General features: G+C 33.6%; 1 protein-coding gene across 4 annotated transcripts in view; it reads left to right on the top strand.

Annotated features, from left to right (window-relative positions):
- LRP1B (LDL receptor related protein 1B) overlaps window positions 1-19,269 on the top strand; it is a 1,824,802-nt gene that overhangs the window by 1,128,926 nt on the left and 676,607 nt on the right. For 2 of the 4 annotated variants that reach the window (XM_070581263.1, XM_070581261.1), the window contains 2 exons: window positions 8,509-8,589; window positions 9,729-9,896. In XM_070581263.1, coding sequence (XP_070437364.1) covers window positions 8,509-8,589; window positions 9,729-9,896 — 249 coding nt within the window. The remainder of the gene's footprint in view (window positions 1-8,508; window positions 8,590-9,728; window positions 9,897-19,269) is intronic. The other 2 variants (XM_070581262.1, XM_070581264.1) reach the window with 1 other exon arrangement.

The following is a 19,269-nucleotide window of genomic DNA, read 5'->3' as shown; positions in this document are numbered from 1 at the left end:
AAAATTTTTCTACTGCCCTAAAATGTGTAAAAACAGAAAACGTAACTTTTATCTCTCCTACATTTTTATTCTCACTCACTAGTTCTTTCCCATGAGTATCTATGTATGTTCAATTTTCACCCTCTTTAGATTGTTGCTGAGGTAACAACTGTGGCAATCTTACTCTATTTTGTGTGTGGGATGCCACCACAGCATGGCTTGACAAGTGGTGCTAGGTCTGTGCCTGAGATCCAAACCTGCAAACCCTGGGCTGCCAAAGCAAAGTGAGAAAACTTAACCATTATGCCACTGGATTGGCCTCCAAATTTCACACTCTTAAAAATGATTACCACCAACATAACTACTTAGCTCTCCTTTGACCCTATATCTGTCATCAGTTATTACAGCAACTTTTACTTTCCTCACAGTCAAATGTCTTGGAAAAGTTGCATAAAATTTATGCATCCATCTTCCACTCAGTCTACTGTAGAATGGAAACTTGTTTTCTGGCCAAATCATTCCATGAAAACTGTCTTTGCTAAGCTCAATAACGAAATTTCTTTCTTTTCTTTTCAATCTGGATAGTGCATTTCCGTTTGTATCTAATGCCACCTGAACAGGCTTCATCCCTGCTCTCTTTCTTCTTGAAACACTTTCTCTTCTTGTCTTCAAGGACAAGATATTTCTTGGTTTCCCTCCTACATTATTTCTGGCTCCTCTCTCTTTGCTTAACCGTCAAATATTCTTTCATTATTTTCTTTGAGAGAGGGAGTAAATTGCTTTCTAAAAAGTTCTGATTCCCCTACTGTTCTTTTTGAGGGAGAGGGAAGTAGATTTTTTGCACCTAATTCAATGTTGTAACATGTTTACAGGTTAATTTAGGTTTTATTCTCCTTGGCATTCTATTGTTTCACTACAGTGTTTCTATATGTTGATTTACTTTTACTTATCTAAACATAGATTGTGGTTCCTGAATCTCAAGTTATGTCTCATAAATTCTGGGAAATTCTAAGAAAGTATCTCTTTGAATACTACCTATCCTCCTTTTCTCTATTACATGTGTTTGGAACTGTTAGTTTAATGTTTGGTTACTTTAGTCTATCCTCCATGATTCTTAATCCCTTCTACATTCTTTTTAATCTTTGAACTGCAAACATGGAGATTTCTTCAGATCTATCTTCCAGTTTAGAAATTCTCTCTTCAGATGTACTAATTTGTGATTTAACTAGTCCATGCAGTTTGTAATTCCAAGACTCTGGTTTTCATTTCTAAATATCCTGTTTGGTTCCTTTTCAAGTCTGCCTTTGTTTTCTCAGAATATCTTTTTACATGGTTTAATTCTTTGCCTTATCTTTTAAACAAATTTGACTTACCTATTTTCTGTGCCTATCACATTTCATTCTATAGTCTCTATCCAATATTTTTTTAAAATATCTAAAGATCTTGTGGATCTAATTCTCCCATTTGTTAGGTCTTCTGAATTTGACAAGATTTTTTTGCTTTTGCTTTTTTGCTTTTTAATTTTTTTGGTAATTTTAAATTTTTAGCTTATCTTCTAAGTTTTTTGGCCCTATGGAAATCTTCTGAGGGCTTCTTAGGGTCACAGTTTCCCCGAGCACCAATCCTCTGCAATATTATATGCCCTGAATTAATTTTCACCTTGATTTTTTTAACATGAGATTTCCTGAACTATGGAAAATAGACTTGTGCTACAGTCTCATGTTTATAAATTTTCAGGGGAGACTCTATGTATTTTTTTCACTCATAGTCCAGGCTGAGACATCTCTTTGTCCTGGGAAGGGATGTTATCTCATCCATCCTTCCGCTGAGGGCTTAGCCTCTGAGGATCTTGGGTCTATGCTGGGATTCATGCCTAGTGTGGAACTAAAGAATTGTCACCTGTCCAATGTTGACATTAAAACCCAAACATCTAGATTACAGATCCAGCATTCTTCTACTGCATTTGCAGGCAAAAGTACACACACACACATGCACACAGTAATTATAGTTCACTAACTATTCTAGTTTTCAGCACCCTTTTCTTTTCTGGATACTGAAAGTTTATATTAGTTTCTTACACATTCATATATATATTCAAATGTTTGGTTGTTACTTTAGCATTTCTCGTTTGTCTACCATATTGCCAGAACTATTCAATATTTTTTCCTAGCTCTTCTATTATTCTCATTCTACATACACTCTCTTGGCGTTTTTTGACTTCCAAGGCTTTGTAATACTCATAATGATCATTTCAAAATCTGTCTCTCAAGCCCATTTGTAGCTCCTAAAATTTCACTACTTTTATCGTATACCCTGTTACAGCCATTCTGAAATTCTTATTTTCTCAGACATTTTATATGCTCTGACTTCTGGGCCTTTAGGAATGACAACTTTCTCGAATATTCTAAAAGCACTTCTTTTCCTCCTGTTTATCGGATTTAATTGAATGTATCATTCATATCAGCTTGTATATCACTTCCTCTGGGGCACAATATCCGAGATTGGATGCTTCTGTTACATGTTGCAATAACACCTTATACTGCATAAATCATAGCACTTATCAGAGATTTATTCAAATCACTTGTTTAATTATATTACAAATGTTTTTCCTCCCAGGTTGCAAGAACTATGAGAAAAAGAGAATGCAGAACGTTGTATTCCCAGAGCCTAGCACTATTCCATTCATTCATTCATTCTAGGAGATGTATCTTTACGGCCTAGAACTTTATCTGGTATAAAATTCTCAGTAAAATATTTTGAATGAATAAAATTTTGAAGTAGTTTTCCACTCTATTTTACAGAGTAGGATCCCCGGGTCAGAGATGTTGAACTGCCCATGGCCACACATTAATTAGTGATAAAGCCAGAATTTGAACTCAGGTTTGCCTGCCTGTAAAGTCTGTGTCTTTATACATGACATTATATGTGATATATAAAATGAGGTTTTTATGTAAAAACAATGAAAGAGCAGCAAAAGGAAGACAATATGTGGTACACTGTTCTCTTATGATTTTCTCCAAAGTGTATTTACTCTGTTGGATCTTCTGAATTCTGTCCTATATAAGTACACATTCTCAGGAGCCACAACTAGTGTCAGTGTCTAGAAATGTTATATATCTTCTCAGAATATATAGTCCTATAGTCTGTATGATTTTAAAAAGCACTATTTTTCATAACTGTATTTCATTATATATATTAGAGTAGTTAAAATCAGAATTCGAGTTTAGGTGGAAGACATGCACCATAGAAAGAAGAATTAAATTTTTCATTTTTCCCCAAATTTTCCCATGCTATAATTTTTCTAAGGGTCTTGTTATGATCAGCGTGGTATAGTGAAAAAATAACGTATTCTGGAGTCAGTCAGCCTAGTATTCAGATTTTACTCTGACACTTGCTGGTTATGCAATGTATCCTCAGGCAAATTATGCTGTTTTCTTCTGCAATTGGGATTAGCAATGACAATTGTAAGGCTGTTGTGAAGAGTGTAGATCATGTATATATGTGAGTAGCCTAGCACCTCGTACTCAATAAATAATAATACTTAATGTAAGTATTATTGTCTCCTTCAGGTTTAGATAACACTTTCTATACGTTTTCCACATACTTAATCATGCAGGTGAAATTCACATATATAGGATGTGAACTACATGCTCTCAAAGAAACTTACGATAGCTGTATTTTGAGACTTCAATAATAAATTACTTAGAAATATTTATTTGGAGGCCAACGAGGAGGAATAAGTAGGAAAATTCTTACGTTAGGGACAGAGAAGAAACATAAATCGGATCCAAAATGTACCTCACTGGGTACTCCTCTAAGCTTTGTGTACCAGATAAATATGAGTACCATACCAACCGTGATTACCCTGGAGAGGGAGAGGAAACTGTTGCCATTTACATAATAGCACACATATAACCTGACAATAAATTTTAAGTGAAAGATATAATAGACAAATTGAGTCTACTACCTGCAACAAAAGAAAATTTTTTAACAGTCCATTAATCCATATTAAATATTCTATGAGACTGAGGTAACTACAGAAATAAAATATGATTTTCTTTTCCTTGCTGTAATTGTAACCTGATAAAATGTAAGCCACTTTGGTTCATAATTTTTCTCTTTTTCAGAGTTAATCAGGCTATTTTTCCAAGTATCCTGCAGTTTGTGTCTCAAAGAAGATCCAAAGTCAAAGGATATTTATGCAAAGTCAACAAAGAAAAGATTATGTGTAACATTTAAGTCTTTGTCAAATATAAGAATTCATAAATATAAGAACAAGTATCCAGAAACAAACTAAAATATCAGATACTATTTTCAACTTTTACATTAATGCCAATGTGGAAGAACAGGGAAAATGTAAAATTTATTTTAAGAGGCATTTATTTTATTTTTTAGGTGAAAAAGTGTATTGTCATTAGAGCTCATTCCTCTATCACCATCTGATACTGGTGACAGGATACTAAGGAATTATGGATACAGTATTTTCTAACATTAGTAAAAAACAGAGGTTCTATATTGTGTTTAAATTTTTTGATAGAAGTCTTTCTAAAATGTACTGCACATTTGACTGCCTTATTAAGCAGAGAAAGCCAAAAATAATTTTTAAATTTTTCTATTTGTTCTTCCATTCCTTTGAAACTCAGTCATTATATTTTATTGGAATGCTATGATAATCCCAGGAGTTATTCAGGCGATAAATCCTATTTTTTGCTATGTTAAATGCTTTCAGGATGTTGTACATTTCCAGATGATGTTTCTTCTGACTTTTTGATCTTTAGGACTTAAATGACTCGAGAGATCATGTAAAAAACCAAAACTCTGTGACTAGAGAGGCTGTGTGATTTCCCGAGGTCACACTGCTTTGATAAAGGAACAGAAATGAAATATTAGTAACTTCAATTAATGCCTTTGTTCTTTTTAGTGATCTGTCCTATGCTTCCTTCTAGTTCCCAACTTATGTATATATAATTTGCCTTTTGGTCCTATAAACTAAATCAGACAACAAGGTTGCCAAGAGGAATGATTTAACTATTATGTAAAAAATTATTCAGAAATGAGATGCAATTGTTTAAGAACATATACACATTGTATGCATGTGTGTATGTTGTATTCACTGTGAGTAGAAGGTATAACTTTCATTTTCTTGGATAGTAAAGATACACTGAATTTCAGATTATTTTATTTATTTTGAAAGTTTTTACCTTTTGGGGGATAATTTCCAGATGTGTTTTTGGCTGATGTTTAGACTTAGAAAGAGGTAGAAAGAATCTTAAAGATCGTGTAGAAAATTTCCCAACCAATGAAGTATCACCAAATATCAGAAGTTTCCAAACACTTGGGGTAATTTAATTTTTCCTAGTAAACCTTGTGATGTTGGTTAATATGCTCCTCAGTCTAGAAGAGAGAATTAAAAATGCAAATTTTCCTATTATAGATGCAAAAACATGTAATGTTATTTTTAAAAATTAGATCTTATCATATCTTAGAGTCTGCATTTTGTTGTTTACTCATTTTAACCATAACATACACTGATATTTCACTTAAAGTCCCTATTCATGTCTACTGTACAGCTTCTAAACATTAAATACTTATTTATCTAAGGAACAAAACATATTTTTGACAAGATTCATGTTGATTCCTGAAACGTAAACATAAGTTTTATTATTTTGTCAGGTAACAAAAGAAAATTCTCTTTGAAGTATTGATTAAATTCTGCCTTGGGCATTTTCACTTTTCTTTTGAGTACTTCCCCTTATATGTCAGAATATTTTTAAGGGTGCTATATGGATAGCTTTTAATGTAGTTTTTTATCTCTATATATCAGTGATTCCACCTTTTTTACTTCTGTCTTTGAATCATGTTTAGGCTCTGATCACATTTTTTGATTTCAAAAAAGTTAAATTTATTCTAAAATTTGTATCTCAAGATATGGCTTTGGTAATCATGAAATTTAACAAAGACTTGTTCACTTTTACAATAATTTTCATTCAAATGCCAATACTTCAGATGGATGTATTCAAATGTAAACTTGCATGAAGAAATTGCCTTTTAAGAAGTAAAGAGGCAGGTAATCAAGAATGCCCTATCAACCAGATCTGGTATGAGGCCACCACTTTCCCTACATGTTATTTATGAAATAATATCAATTTATGTTGTTATTTGGATAAGTTATCACTACTAAAGATGACCATCACTTGTGGTCTGTTTACTGGGTATCACTGCTGGTCACCCTGGCTGACTTTCTCTCCTCAGCTCAGCTACATACTAGACATTGTTCATTGTTCAGCATTTTAAGAGTGAAGATGAATATTTTAGCCTCTGATTTTAATTTAAAATGTTATTTTGTAGTATTATTTCTAAGGGACTATCATGTAAAATTAATTTGCTTGCATTTTACTACTAATTTTAGCCTCTCGTGATTTGCCAAAAACGATGTTAATATAGACTTTTAACTTAAAAATGTCATAATTTTTAAGAGAAAAATAAAAACTATTCTATAGGAATTATAGCAATGCCATTTAAAATTCTTATTTCCTGAAGATACTGTCTTTAATGTGCTTCATTGGTTAAAGTACTAACAAAATGCTCAGTAACGTAATTTTGAATGGAGCCAAGACCTGGAGTACTTTGAAAGTCCTAACTCTTAGAAAGAAATAATGAAGAACAGGCCTGAGAAAGTGTGAAAAAAAGGATTAGGTGAATCTTGGTATGCTCTGCCCTGTAAAAATAAATTAAAAGTTGATAGTGTTACAGAACTTAAAGACAAGATCAAAAATTCTAAATGATTAAAATTTCCAAGATTATAATATGAAATAGTACGTGATATGGGCAAAAATTTGCCAACCAAATACTAAAATAGTGGAAGTATTTTGAGACAAATTTCTAATAAACATAAGGACGTTCTTCTATACGTAATGAAACAGTTTATGAGAAATAATTAACCTATAAGCTTAATAGATACTATCAATATGGGTAGAGTAAAGTAACAGTTTAGGTGCATTCATGATGCTAAGTAAAAATAAAATAGGAAATGGGCAGTAGAGTGTGATAGAAAGAGTGATGGACAGAGAATTTGATTAACTGAATTCTAAAAACGTGTTTTTCATTAGGGAGGTACATGTAACCTTAGGCAAGCCTGACTTTTCTGAGCTTCAGTTTCCTTAGGGCTAAAATGATTGGATATAATCAGTGGTTTTCTTTTTTTTTAATGCAAAGAAATATATTGCTACTATCTGTATATTTTTCTCAAAATGAAATAATACTCAAAACTCCAAAATTAAAACTATAGATAGATAAATAATTGTATAGATAAAGAAGAGGTGAGTAGATTTGTCTAAAGGAGTTTGGGCAGCCAAAGTGCAATCTGCTCAGCCACCTTTGTAGCCCTGAGACAACCTACAGAATACAATTTGAAAGTACTTATGGTCTCTCTTCCATCTGATATAGGCTATGATTCTAAGTTAGTTGTCTTAAAGAGAAAAACAAATATTTACCACAAAATATCATGGCTTCAGTTGTCATAAGAATAGTATTAAAGAACAGGGGACACAGATTTATCTCAATATGTCAGTTTCTTCTGTCATTACGTCAATGAACTGATGGAGATTTTTGTTTTCTTCTATATATTTCCATTTTTTAATTTCTACTAAATGAGCTATTATGTGTGAGGATTTATGATTCCAGGAATATTGTCCTGGGAGCTAAATGGTCTGGTATTGAGCAAATCCTATAAACTCTAGGTGAATTACTTTCGTCATATATGAAAGAGGAAGAATAAAATTTTCTCCTGGGGAATCTTTTTCTCTGTTAATTCTGGGTTGTATTTTGTTGTTGTTACAGTTATCTAAAGATTAGGAAAGAAGGCCTTTTGATTTAGTTAGGTAAAACTTCTTTTAAAATCTAACTCTTTGCTGTTGTTGATTTTCAGGGAGTTTTGGTGTTTTGTTTTTAAACTCAGAATTCACACTTTCAAAATCTTTGTAATTGTATGATAGCAACTAAACTGATTTTATTGAGTTGGTTTTGTTTGTTTTTTGGTTTTTTGGGTTTTTTTACTTTCAACATGGCGATGCTGACATCCCTCAAGGCAGAGATAGATCTGACTTTCCTACTTTGGCTTTCTATTCAGGAAAGGCCTTTCTCTTTTAAATCACACGCACATTATTTAGCAGCCCTGAAGTGTAGAGCCCCATCCAGCTGTTATTTGCTGAGAAGAGGTTGAGTGTCTTGGTGCAGGGCCTTGACATCTATTCATTTTTCCTGCATTATAATGAACCCAAACAATCCTTCATCTAATGATTCTCCTTGGCTTTCCATCCCTGGAAAGTGCTCATTTAAAAGATATTAAAAGTATGTGTATCCTGGGTCCTCAAGAAGTTGCTGTCACTCTATTTGTTTGTCTAATGTTTCCTCTGTGCCTTTTGTGGAGGATAGGGGTGGAGTTCTGATCATATTAACAAATGAGATACAAATTAAGTCAAGCACAGTCAATAACATCCTTCCATTTGGATGTTTTTATATCTTTCACAGAATTCCCAACTTGTGAGCCACTAAGTCAATTTATATGCAAAAGTGGAAGATGCATTAGCAGTAAATGGCACTGTGACTCTGGCAAGTACCAAATGTTCACTGTACCGCACTGATTTGATTGGGGGCCTGGCTGGCTGTGCTGCTTCACCTCCTTCAGAGGTAGTTTGTAAGAGAAGCTTGCAGAGCCAAGCAAAATGGTTAAGACACGTGATAAGAGGGCAGCTGGCACATCAATGGGGATTAGCGTTAAGGATAATGGAGCTCAATATCTGTCCCATGGGGCTATGAGAGGGATGTGTTTTCAGATACTATGCTGGACATAGTCTAAGTCTACAAATATGTAGTGAAAGAGACAATTGAGGAAATGACCTGGACAATTCAGGTTCCCCAAAATGTTTATGAAAAATGCTCTATAACCTCAGGATGGAGCAGTTTATAAATTACTATGAAATTATCCAGATGGTCTCAAGTCTGTCACCTTGCTTTTTATGTACAAATAATGTTTTTTCTTATACTCAATTGTATCATTATGCTAAATTATGCCAACTGCAGGTAAATGAATTGTATATAAATCAAGGCACTCTCAGCCATCGATTTCAATTTATTTCCACTTCATATTCCTCTCCCTTCCCTCTTGCAACAGTTTTTAATGAAAAAACAAAAATCATTGCTATTGAGAGTGTACAACAATTTCCCAGTATAAATACATAGTTAATAGCCAGTGGGGAAAGGGTACATAGTGGGCCCTCAAGTTGGGGAATGGGGAGGAAGGGACTGAAATGAAGATATAGGTATAAACTGAGGCATAGAGACTGTAGATCTAATAATAGTTTCCATAATAATTATATTACCAGCTATATCATTTCATGAAATTCCTACAATTACCATCGTCTCCCACTTCATCATTATTTCATTCTGCATAAATACCTTTAGTTTCTGATTAGTCATTTCTGAGTGAAAAAGAAATGCAGCTTCAACATCCAGAGTCAAGGATTTTTTTCTCTTGGTTTAGTAGTTGATGTTAAATGGGAAGTGAAGCAATATAAAAATGCAAATAATTCTCCCACTGTTCATGGAAAATGTTGATCATGGATTTATCAATCCTTTTTCAATCACAAAAGAAAACTCTGTATACTAAAAAGAAATGTTAGATATTTCATTAAAAATAACTTTTTTCCTGGATGGGTTTTCACTACCTTGATGTTGATGCTTCTTTCCAGATGACGACTGTGGGGACGGGAGTGATGAGGTTGGCTGTGTTCACTCTTGCTTTGATAATCAGTTCAGATGTTCCAGTGGCAGATGTATCCCAGGCCATTGGGCCTGTGATGGTGACAACGACTGTGGAGACTTCAGTGATGAAACCCAAATCAATTGTACCAAAGAAGGTGAGTAATTTTGTGAATTAATGAAATCTCATTTTAAATTGATACATAACATTTGGAGTATCTCAGAGTGAATATTATATAAAAAATAAATTGCTCATAAAAATATATCAAAAGTATACACGTGGAACTGTGAAAAAATAATTTGCTCATCTCTTTACTTTCTTTCTTTCCTTCCCTTTCTCTGGTTTCTCACCTTGATACCTCCTTATACTTTGAAACTTTCTTCTGTGGTCTTTGCTTCCTACTTTCATTAGATGCTTTACTTTCTTTAGTTGCTTTAGTTACTACTCCTTTAATCCCCTTCAACTTATAAACTGCCAAACCCAAAATCCATCCCAAAAAGAAAAGAGAAAAGAACAAGAAAGGCATAATTTTCCTTTTATTTCCACACCAAATTTGTTTCCTTAAAGTTTGAAATAATCTCCTATTAAATGGCTAGATATTCCAACTGACTGACTTTCTGAGATGTAAGTTAAGAGAGAAGGTCATGACCATGGCTCTCAGCATATCTGTGGGCAGCATGACCCTGTTATTTGCTTGGAATACTTTGCCAAATTTGATCAGCCATAGGACATGTTAATAAATTAGAAATTATGTTAGAAATATCACAGAAAAAATCACTAGTCTGTCAAACATGCATATAATCAGTAACATTTTTAAGTAGAACTTTTATTTCTGATTAAGAAACTGAAGGGCAGGCCCAGTGGCATAGTGGTTAAGGGTGCCCACTCGGCCTTGGGGCCTGAGGTTCATAGGATCAGATCCCGGGTGCAGGCCTAGCACCACTTGTCAAGCCATGCTGTGGCAGCATCCGGCTTAAAATAGAAGAAGATTGGCACAGAAGTTAGCTCAGTGACAATCTTCCTCAAGCAAAAAGAGGAAGATTGGCAATGGACATTTGCTGAGGGCCGATCTTCCTCACAAAAAGACAAAAAGAGAGAAAAAGAAATTGAAAGAACTTCTTTTTCATTCTCTCATTCACTCCACAAATATTTATTAATGACTTTTGATGTGCCCGGCACTGTGCTTGGACCAAAGGATAGATAAAAGGATGAAAAACATGGTCCTTGTTTAGTTTTAAAAATCTAGCATGCAAACAGACAAAAAATAAAGTGATTTATTTAATGTGGTAGGGTGGAAAGAACCATGGACTGTGAGATCATAAGAAAGGAATGATTTTCAAAGTGTTTTCCAAGGAGATATATTTGTCCTCTGCCAATATTTGACAACCTATAAAATATGGTGTTTCAAAAGTATTTTCTCTGACGTGGATTCCATTTGTCTTTCTTTTCTCCCCCTCTACCCCCCAACTTTAAATGCTGGAAACAGTGGCAATTAAAGAAATTACCTACATAATACTAGGTTCTTAAAAGGATAACCCTAGCTTTTTTGTGAATTCCCTAAGTGATTTATTAAAAGACGTGTTTGAGGTTGATTTTACCTATATTACCTGGATTACAAGAGTCATAGTAACGATGCAAATATAGCCAAACAATCACTTATGAGCCATGAGGCAATGAAACACAGGTCCTCATGGCCAATGGTCTTCATGTGATTCACGACTTTACCTGGCAGTGGACGTAGAAGCTATAACGAAAATAGGAAATGACTAAGAAATTTTTTGTGACAACGTCTTATAAGGATTAACATGAGCATATTTCAATTCAACTTTGCTTCAAAATCAAGAGAGGAATGAATTATAGATAAAGCTGTTACTTAGTATTATCTGGCTCTTATTCTCCATTATGCAGTAAGTTCCAGTCATCTCTTTCTCTCTTTCTCTCTCTCCCTCTTCTCTTTATTTCATTCTTGTGTCCTTTTCTCACCCAATTTAGTTGATCCACTAGTATATATGAACTGGAACTTTTTGCTTATTGTTAATCTGGCACAGAAAGAGAAAAAGTTTACAAAAATATTTTTATTTTTCTTCTTTGTATATTTGAAACATTCATCAGTGGTACGGTTGACATTTCATTACTAAATTACACTTTGAATATAATCTGCGTTTTTCCCCCACCTCACAGATGTCTTTTTAGGCTCCTCATGAGGTGTACATCTGTGGCCTGCTGGCACTGCCCCATAATATGCTGTGAAAGATACATTACCCCACAGTTAATTTCCTTTCATCTCAGAAGTGAGATTCCGTCCCTCTCTTCTATGTGCATTCATCTTTAAGTTAAAATGATCATTGCACATTAAGAAGTTTTGGAGAGATTGCTTTAGCCTCATGAGTATCCAGAGTGAGTGGTACCTCCCCTTGTAGGCTCTCTACATAGTTTTTCAGGTTTGGATTATTATAGAATCAGCAGCTATTTAATGTTAACGGCCTTCATCTTTGAGCACTTCAGTTTCACTAATATATTACTGTAAAGGATATACTGTCAATGTGAATGCTATGCATTTTGTATATGATTATGGTAATACACTAAGGAAATGATCCAGATAATATACATGATTCTTGGACATGTTTCAAGAGAAGCATGAGGAGCACTTCCTGAACTAATTTATATTTATCAGATTATAAATTTTACTAGCATTCCCTAATCAAATAGTCTACTTGGTGAATACAAGTTGCAAGAATCGAGGAAAGGTAACATTCTGGGATGACTTGGGTGCAAGATAATCCAGAATGTTTCAAAGGGCATTTAAATATTTTTATCCATCATTATTTTTATTATGTATTCTGATATGAAAGTTGTAAAATAACCATGACACATAGAATTGTTAAAACTGATCAGGAAAGTCATTTTGCACATGCAGGCTTTGGGAAGCCATTGCCAAGGTAAAGTAGAAATTTGATGCAATTAGTCATATAATCCAGTCCCAAAACCTGCTGCGGAAGAAAGAGCAGGGGATTCTGGCTGGAGTTTCAAGACTGGCTGTCAAAACTGATCAAATCCACCATATAATTGCTCGGCACTTTGCTTTACACTGCCTGGCTAAGCAGAGCATATGGTGCAGTTTCTCTCCACTCAACTTGTTTTCAAAAGGCAGAAGTACTCTTGAATTGACTTTTAATAGTAAAGGAGCACGAAAAACCAGGAAACGGAACATTTCGTATATATAATCTCCATTTCAGAAAATTCCTGAATTTAAGTTCAATGCATATTCTCCGTGAAAGCACTTTCAAAAAAGAATTTCTGTAGTGATGATCATTGTTTTCATCATCAGTATGATTAATATACGGCAACAGTGTTAAAGGATAGTCCTCTTCTAGATTAATATATACTCATCTTCTTTCCTCTTGGTGATGTGCTCTTTTTCCTCTCACCTCCAAACTCCCTTACAAGGCAAAAAAGACAAGGTATCTTTAGAAAGCGCTATGTTTTCACAGAGTCACTGTTGCGTGTGTGTGCGTGTACACATATACACGCACACAGACTACAAGCAAAAATGGAATAAAAAGACAGTCCGCAGCACATTGATTCCTTCCTTTGTTTCAATGCCTGTTTATTATTAATTTAGTTCTGGTTTCTTTTTGATTCTGAATTCTTTGGTTGGAACATTATTTCTACAGTGACCCTTTTGTAAAGCTACTGGGTGAATAGATTTTCTAAGTGGAAAAATAAGTGAGGCTGGACCCTCAAAGAATTTGGTATGAGAGAACTTCCTCCAGAGCCTCAGGCCTGGCTGTTTATTTAAATTCTGAAAGGTTTTGTAGAAAGATGGTTTTATCTGTAAGGACCTCAAAAATAAAGTTAAAATGAGACTTCAGTCTTTTCTTACAAGTCTTTAAGTCTCTGGCTGGAATATTTAAAAAAAGAGAGAGAGAGGCTTTGGATATATGTCTCATCTGTAAAATACCAAATATATAGAATTAATCTTATCTCATTGTTGACAGTTTAATTCATTTGAATTATGTAAACATTCATTCTTACACTCTATTGTGGAATAGTCTCAACTATATTTCCCCCTAGCAATAAAGCATTTCTAAAGTAAACATATGAAAATTATTCAGTATCTTTAGACAGCTATTCCCCCAGATCAATTTTAATTCAGAAATTGTTGTAAAAATTTATACCAAGTAATTTCAGCATGGACTTGATAGAAAAGAGAACAGGTTTTCTCTAGAATAGATTTTGCCTAAATTTTATTATTTCTCCTAAATGCATCTTAAAATCTCTCAAATATTTGGATTTTTCTTTACTTTGAAGGGGCATCTGACCCTGATTTATGATTATTGGTCTATAATGCCTTCTGTCTGGCTGTCTGCAAAGGGAATATTTACTGCCGGCTGCATGAAGTGAAAGATCTGGGTGATGCCGGAACATATGTGATCTCTTATTTACATCACAAATATAAATTAAACACAAATTTAAAATTAAGTATGTATTGACCTTCTATTTTGATTTATTATTAATAATCTTTAAACAAACTCCCAAATCCATTGGGCAGATAAGTGTATAAGATTATTAATATACATGCCTATACATGCTCATATTCTTCTGCTTTAACTGTTTAAATTTGCTTCTGCTTTGGAAACTTCCACTTTCCTTTTGGGCTTTGTTCTCATTCATTCATTCATTCGTTCATCCATTCATTTGCCTCACTAATTTCTTGTTCTCAAATTTGAGAAGGAAACTACAATATTTGATACACGGCGAATGCTCAGTAAATAATTATTGAGTGAAACATTCTATTTCTTGACCACAAAATTTGTTTATACTCTCAGAATCCGAGCCTTATTTGTTTTGTCTTATATATCTAGCAACTTTTTCAGTTACTTCACGTTGCCCCCAGATCCTGGAGTTTATTTTCATGATGATGTACAAAACTAGGTGTACTGATCTAGTCATGTACATTTCCTTAATACAGTGTCATCACTTTCATTTATCCAATAAATATTTGCAATTTCAGCCCAAGATTCAATAAAATAAAATAGTCAGGATTTCTCCATATCTTTGGTTATTGCTTATTTCTTTTTAAGTCCTCTCTGCTCAATAGACAGCAAGTTCCAGAAAGATAAGAAAAGTTTAAATCTTTTTTGTATTATTATTTAATAGTAAGTGCCGGTGAAGAGATTCCATTAGTGATAATATAGGGAGAGAAAAGAGATTTAAGATATGTTGGTGACCCACTAATTGCCAGGTACTTTACATTTATTATTCCATTTAATCTTCACAATAAGGATTACTCAGGCTAAGATACTTGCCTAGGATTACACAGCTGGAGTTTCAAACAAAGGTTATCTGCTCTTTATTCCTACATCCAGCTGTCTGCTCCTGCATCTGTGGAGTATAAATCTTTATTTTTTCTTCTAACTAACTCTCTATGAATTAATGTTTATATGATCCCCAAATAATTACTACGTTTTTCTCAATTGCATATTCAATTTCCCTTTAAGATGAGAAAAGAGAGACCCTTCTACTTATCACAGGTGATGTAATGAAATTTCCCAAAGGGCACTAGAAGGGACCTGGGCTATTACATTAAATAATCACAGTGAGGCTTTCTGTTTCTTTTTTTGTTTCTATTCTTCTTTGCCTCCCACAGTTCTCCTTGGTAAAGTGGATTCTGGAAATCTGTCATTGGAATAGCTGTGGACATTCCCACACAGATAATTTCTTCAGTCATCCAAAGAATATGTTTGTCTACCATAAAAGTTTTACCTCAGAGACTCAGAAAATTTAGAAAGCAGGAAGAAATTTGAAAGATCATTTGGTTCAGTTCTTTTATTGTGAAGATGAGGAAAAGGGCTCAGCTAGACAATATTATCCTTATGCGTACATGACAATAACAAAAACATTATGCTGCTTCCTGCAAAGAGCTGATAATGTTCTGTGTTAGAGATGTTGCGACTGAGACCTTTGATGCATAAAGACATTCTTAGGAGAGATTTTGGATTCAAATGATTATGTCAAGTTCCTTGTGGAAAATTCAGTAAGGTCTAATAGTACTGCCAATGAAAAAGAAACAATATCCTTTCTAGGGAACTTGAATACACTCAAAGCATTGCAGATATCAAAACTTGATTTACAGCTGAAAGCTTTGGTTATACATTTAAGCTTGGAGAGAATGGAAATTAAACATCTTTTGACTTCCAGTCTATATCAGACCCCGTTTCAGCTGAACTATCATGTTGTTATTGTTTTTTGTGTTTGTTTTTTGGCTGAGAAAAATTTGCCCTGAGCTAACTTCTGTACCAGTCTTTCTCTATTTTGCGTGTGGGTCGCTGCCACATTGTGGCTGCCGGTGAGTGGTGTAAGTCCGTTCATGCCTGGAAACTGAACCCAGGCTGCCAAAGCGGAATGCACTAGACTTAAACACTATGCCACAGGGCTGGTCCCCTGAACTATCATGTTTTTAGGAGCACAGTTTAATCCTAACCACATAGAAAACAATAAATGTTATACACAATCAGACTCAGTCATCTGTTTTGTTTTTGTTTCACAGAAATATTCTAAAGATACTTTCAGTTCATTTTTATTAAAGCACACAATCAAAAAATCTGCTATTATTTATCAGTCACTGAATTTTTTTGAGAATAAAATAAATAAATAAAATATTGGCTTTGAACTTAAGGAAATTAACAAATTATGTTATGGATTCAGCAAAATCATATAATCTTCCATCCTAATATTTTTTTAACTATTCTCTTTTAATGAAAATATAGATTGTTTCCTGATAAAATACAATTAAAAGCAAACTCCATCTAGTTTGAAGTGAGAAGTATAATGTCTGTATTCAATGAGATACAAATTGTCTGGCTTAACTTTATTCTCTGACAGATTGATTCATTTTCCTTAGGAAATGTTAATACTGAGATTTCAAAACAATGTTAATTATTAATGGATTTTATCCATAGGAAACTGCTTTTTGTTTTCCAGGACAGAATAACTCTTTAAAGGTCATTTTACTCTTAATACTACCTACAGCATTTATTTGGAGAGCAAAGAAAACTCAAGGCTTTTGAATCAATTAATAACAAAGCCTGTTTTTAGAAGCTACATTTCTAGCAATGTGATTATCAGGAAAATTAAAGGAATCACATAAATATAATTTTAAAAAATTGTTAGTAACAATAGCACGAAAGAAGCTAATTATCCTCATCTTTACCATATGGAAAATTAGTCATAGGTCCATACTTATGCCTAGCTTTTTTACGAAGACAATAATTATGCACCTTGACAGTAAAAAGAGTAACATCTCTTGTTTTTGTAACAGATATAATTAATTACTAAAGTCAATAGGTAACAAAAAGACAGATGTAATTTTAATGAAGAACCTCAGTCTGTTTCCTACTCTTTTGAAAGAGCTGAAAACTAAGGGCAAGAGTGAATTAATTTCTGTAGTCTTTAAATTCGGCTTCCTCATTCTCAAGTTGTGGTTAATGATCAGTGAAATGATAGGAATTCAGACATTCAGCAGAAAATAAACAAACAAACAGAAAAGAGACGAAGGGCATGGATAATCTACAAAATAATTAATTCACCTCTCAATAATTGAGTAGTGCCCATGTTTTTGTGAGAGTAAAGAAATAAGCAATACGATAAAACTTTGCCTTTTTCCTGTAATAGTTGGTAGCTAGCTTCTTTCAGAGCCAATTTCAACAGTCAGCCATTGTTCCCATATTTCTGTGAATTTGTACTTAGATGTTACATTCCTGCAATGTAATGACCAGATTCATTCACTTTTTGTTACAGAATTGATTTCAGTTCTAGGCTGGTATTTGTGTACACATAGGCTTCCTAAGGAAAATTAACTGTCATTATCTGCATCCAAAACCTTTCCACAAATAGCTCTGGTGAATAAAATCATGCACTTAAACTACCACGATCTTCCTGGTATGGAATTCCAACTACTATCAGAATCTTTCCATAGCATATTGTTATTATTGATATGTATGCACTTCAATAGCATGTTCTGTGAATCATAAATAGAATTTAGAACATTTTAGAACATGGGTTGGCAAATCTTTTCTGTAGCAAATGAGATAGTAAATATTTTGGGTTTTGCCTGTTGCAACAACCCAACTCCACTGTTTCAGCACAAAAGAAGCCATAGGCTGTATGTCTGCAAATAATTATATATGCGTTCCAATAAAACTTTATTTATAAAAACTGATAGTAGACCAGAATTGATCTGCAAGTCCCAGCTTGCTAACCCCTTATTTAAAATACAAGTGGAAACACTTTCTAAAGGAGATATAATCCTGAATAATCTTTTATGCTCATGTTTCATAGAACATCAAATTTATTACATGAAGAAGGTAAAAAATAATAGGGAGAAGAAAAGGCCAAAGAAAGAAGACATAACCGTTAATAATTTTTAAATACTATTCTCTGACCCTCCCTCAAACATATTGTTCATATGTACATGCTTATACATATTCTTTCCACATAATAATGTTATATCAACTTAAATAATGTCATCTTGTCTTCCTTTTTTTCCAGTAAATATTTGAGGCCTTCTGTGAGCCAGGTGTATTGCTAAGCCAAGAAGTAAATTCCACATGTACATAACCACATTTCAATCTTTTTTACTTAACATTTGATATCTAACATATCTGTTAAGGTGATTCGTTAATTTGAACACTGAATGGAAAAATAGGTTTCTCAGTTACATAGCCAGTTCAACAGATTAAGACATTCTGTTCACTTCTATTTAGGTATCACCATTCCCATAATACATTAAATTCTAAATGAAATGTTCATGGTAGAGTTCCAGATATCAAAACTTAAACTTTTAATGAACTAAAAACAATATTTTATTTGTTTTACATAGACTTCACTTTTATGTTTAATTTACTAGAGAATATCTAATACCCTGAATTAAAACTTGCATTTCAATACATTTTTTGAGTGTCTATAAGTTGTTTTTCTTTATGGAGGTCACATTGATTTATAGCATTATATAAATTTCAGGTGTATATCATTATATTTCGACTTCTGTATAGACTGCAACATGTTTACCACCAAAAGTCTAGTTTCCATCTGTCACCATACATATGTGCCCCTTTACAACTTTCACCCTCCCCCCACTCTTTCGCCTCTTGTACCCACCAATCTGTTCTCCTTATCTATGTGTTTGTTTATCTTCCACATACGAGTGAAGTCACAGGGTAATTGTCTTTCTCCCTGTGACTTGTTTCACTTAGCATAATACCCTCAAAGTCCATCCATGTTGTCCCAAATAGCAAGACTTTGTATTTTTTAATGGCTGATGAGTAGTATTCAATTGTATATACATGCCACATCTTCTTTCTCCATTCATCTGTTGATGTCCGCTTAGGTTGTATTAAAGTCTTGACTATTGCGAATAATGCTGTGATGAACATAGAGATGCATATATCTTTTCGAATTAGTGTTTTCATGTTCTTTGGATAAATAACCAGAAGTGGAATAGTTGGATCATATGATATTTCTATTTTTAA

This window comes from Equus przewalskii, chromosome 17 (genome assembly GCF_037783145.1).
Source record: "Equus przewalskii isolate Varuska chromosome 17, EquPr2, whole genome shotgun sequence".
Classification (NCBI taxonomy): Eukaryota; Metazoa; Chordata; class Mammalia; order Perissodactyla; family Equidae; genus Equus; species Equus przewalskii.
This window is presented reverse-complemented; position numbering and strand designations above follow the sequence as displayed.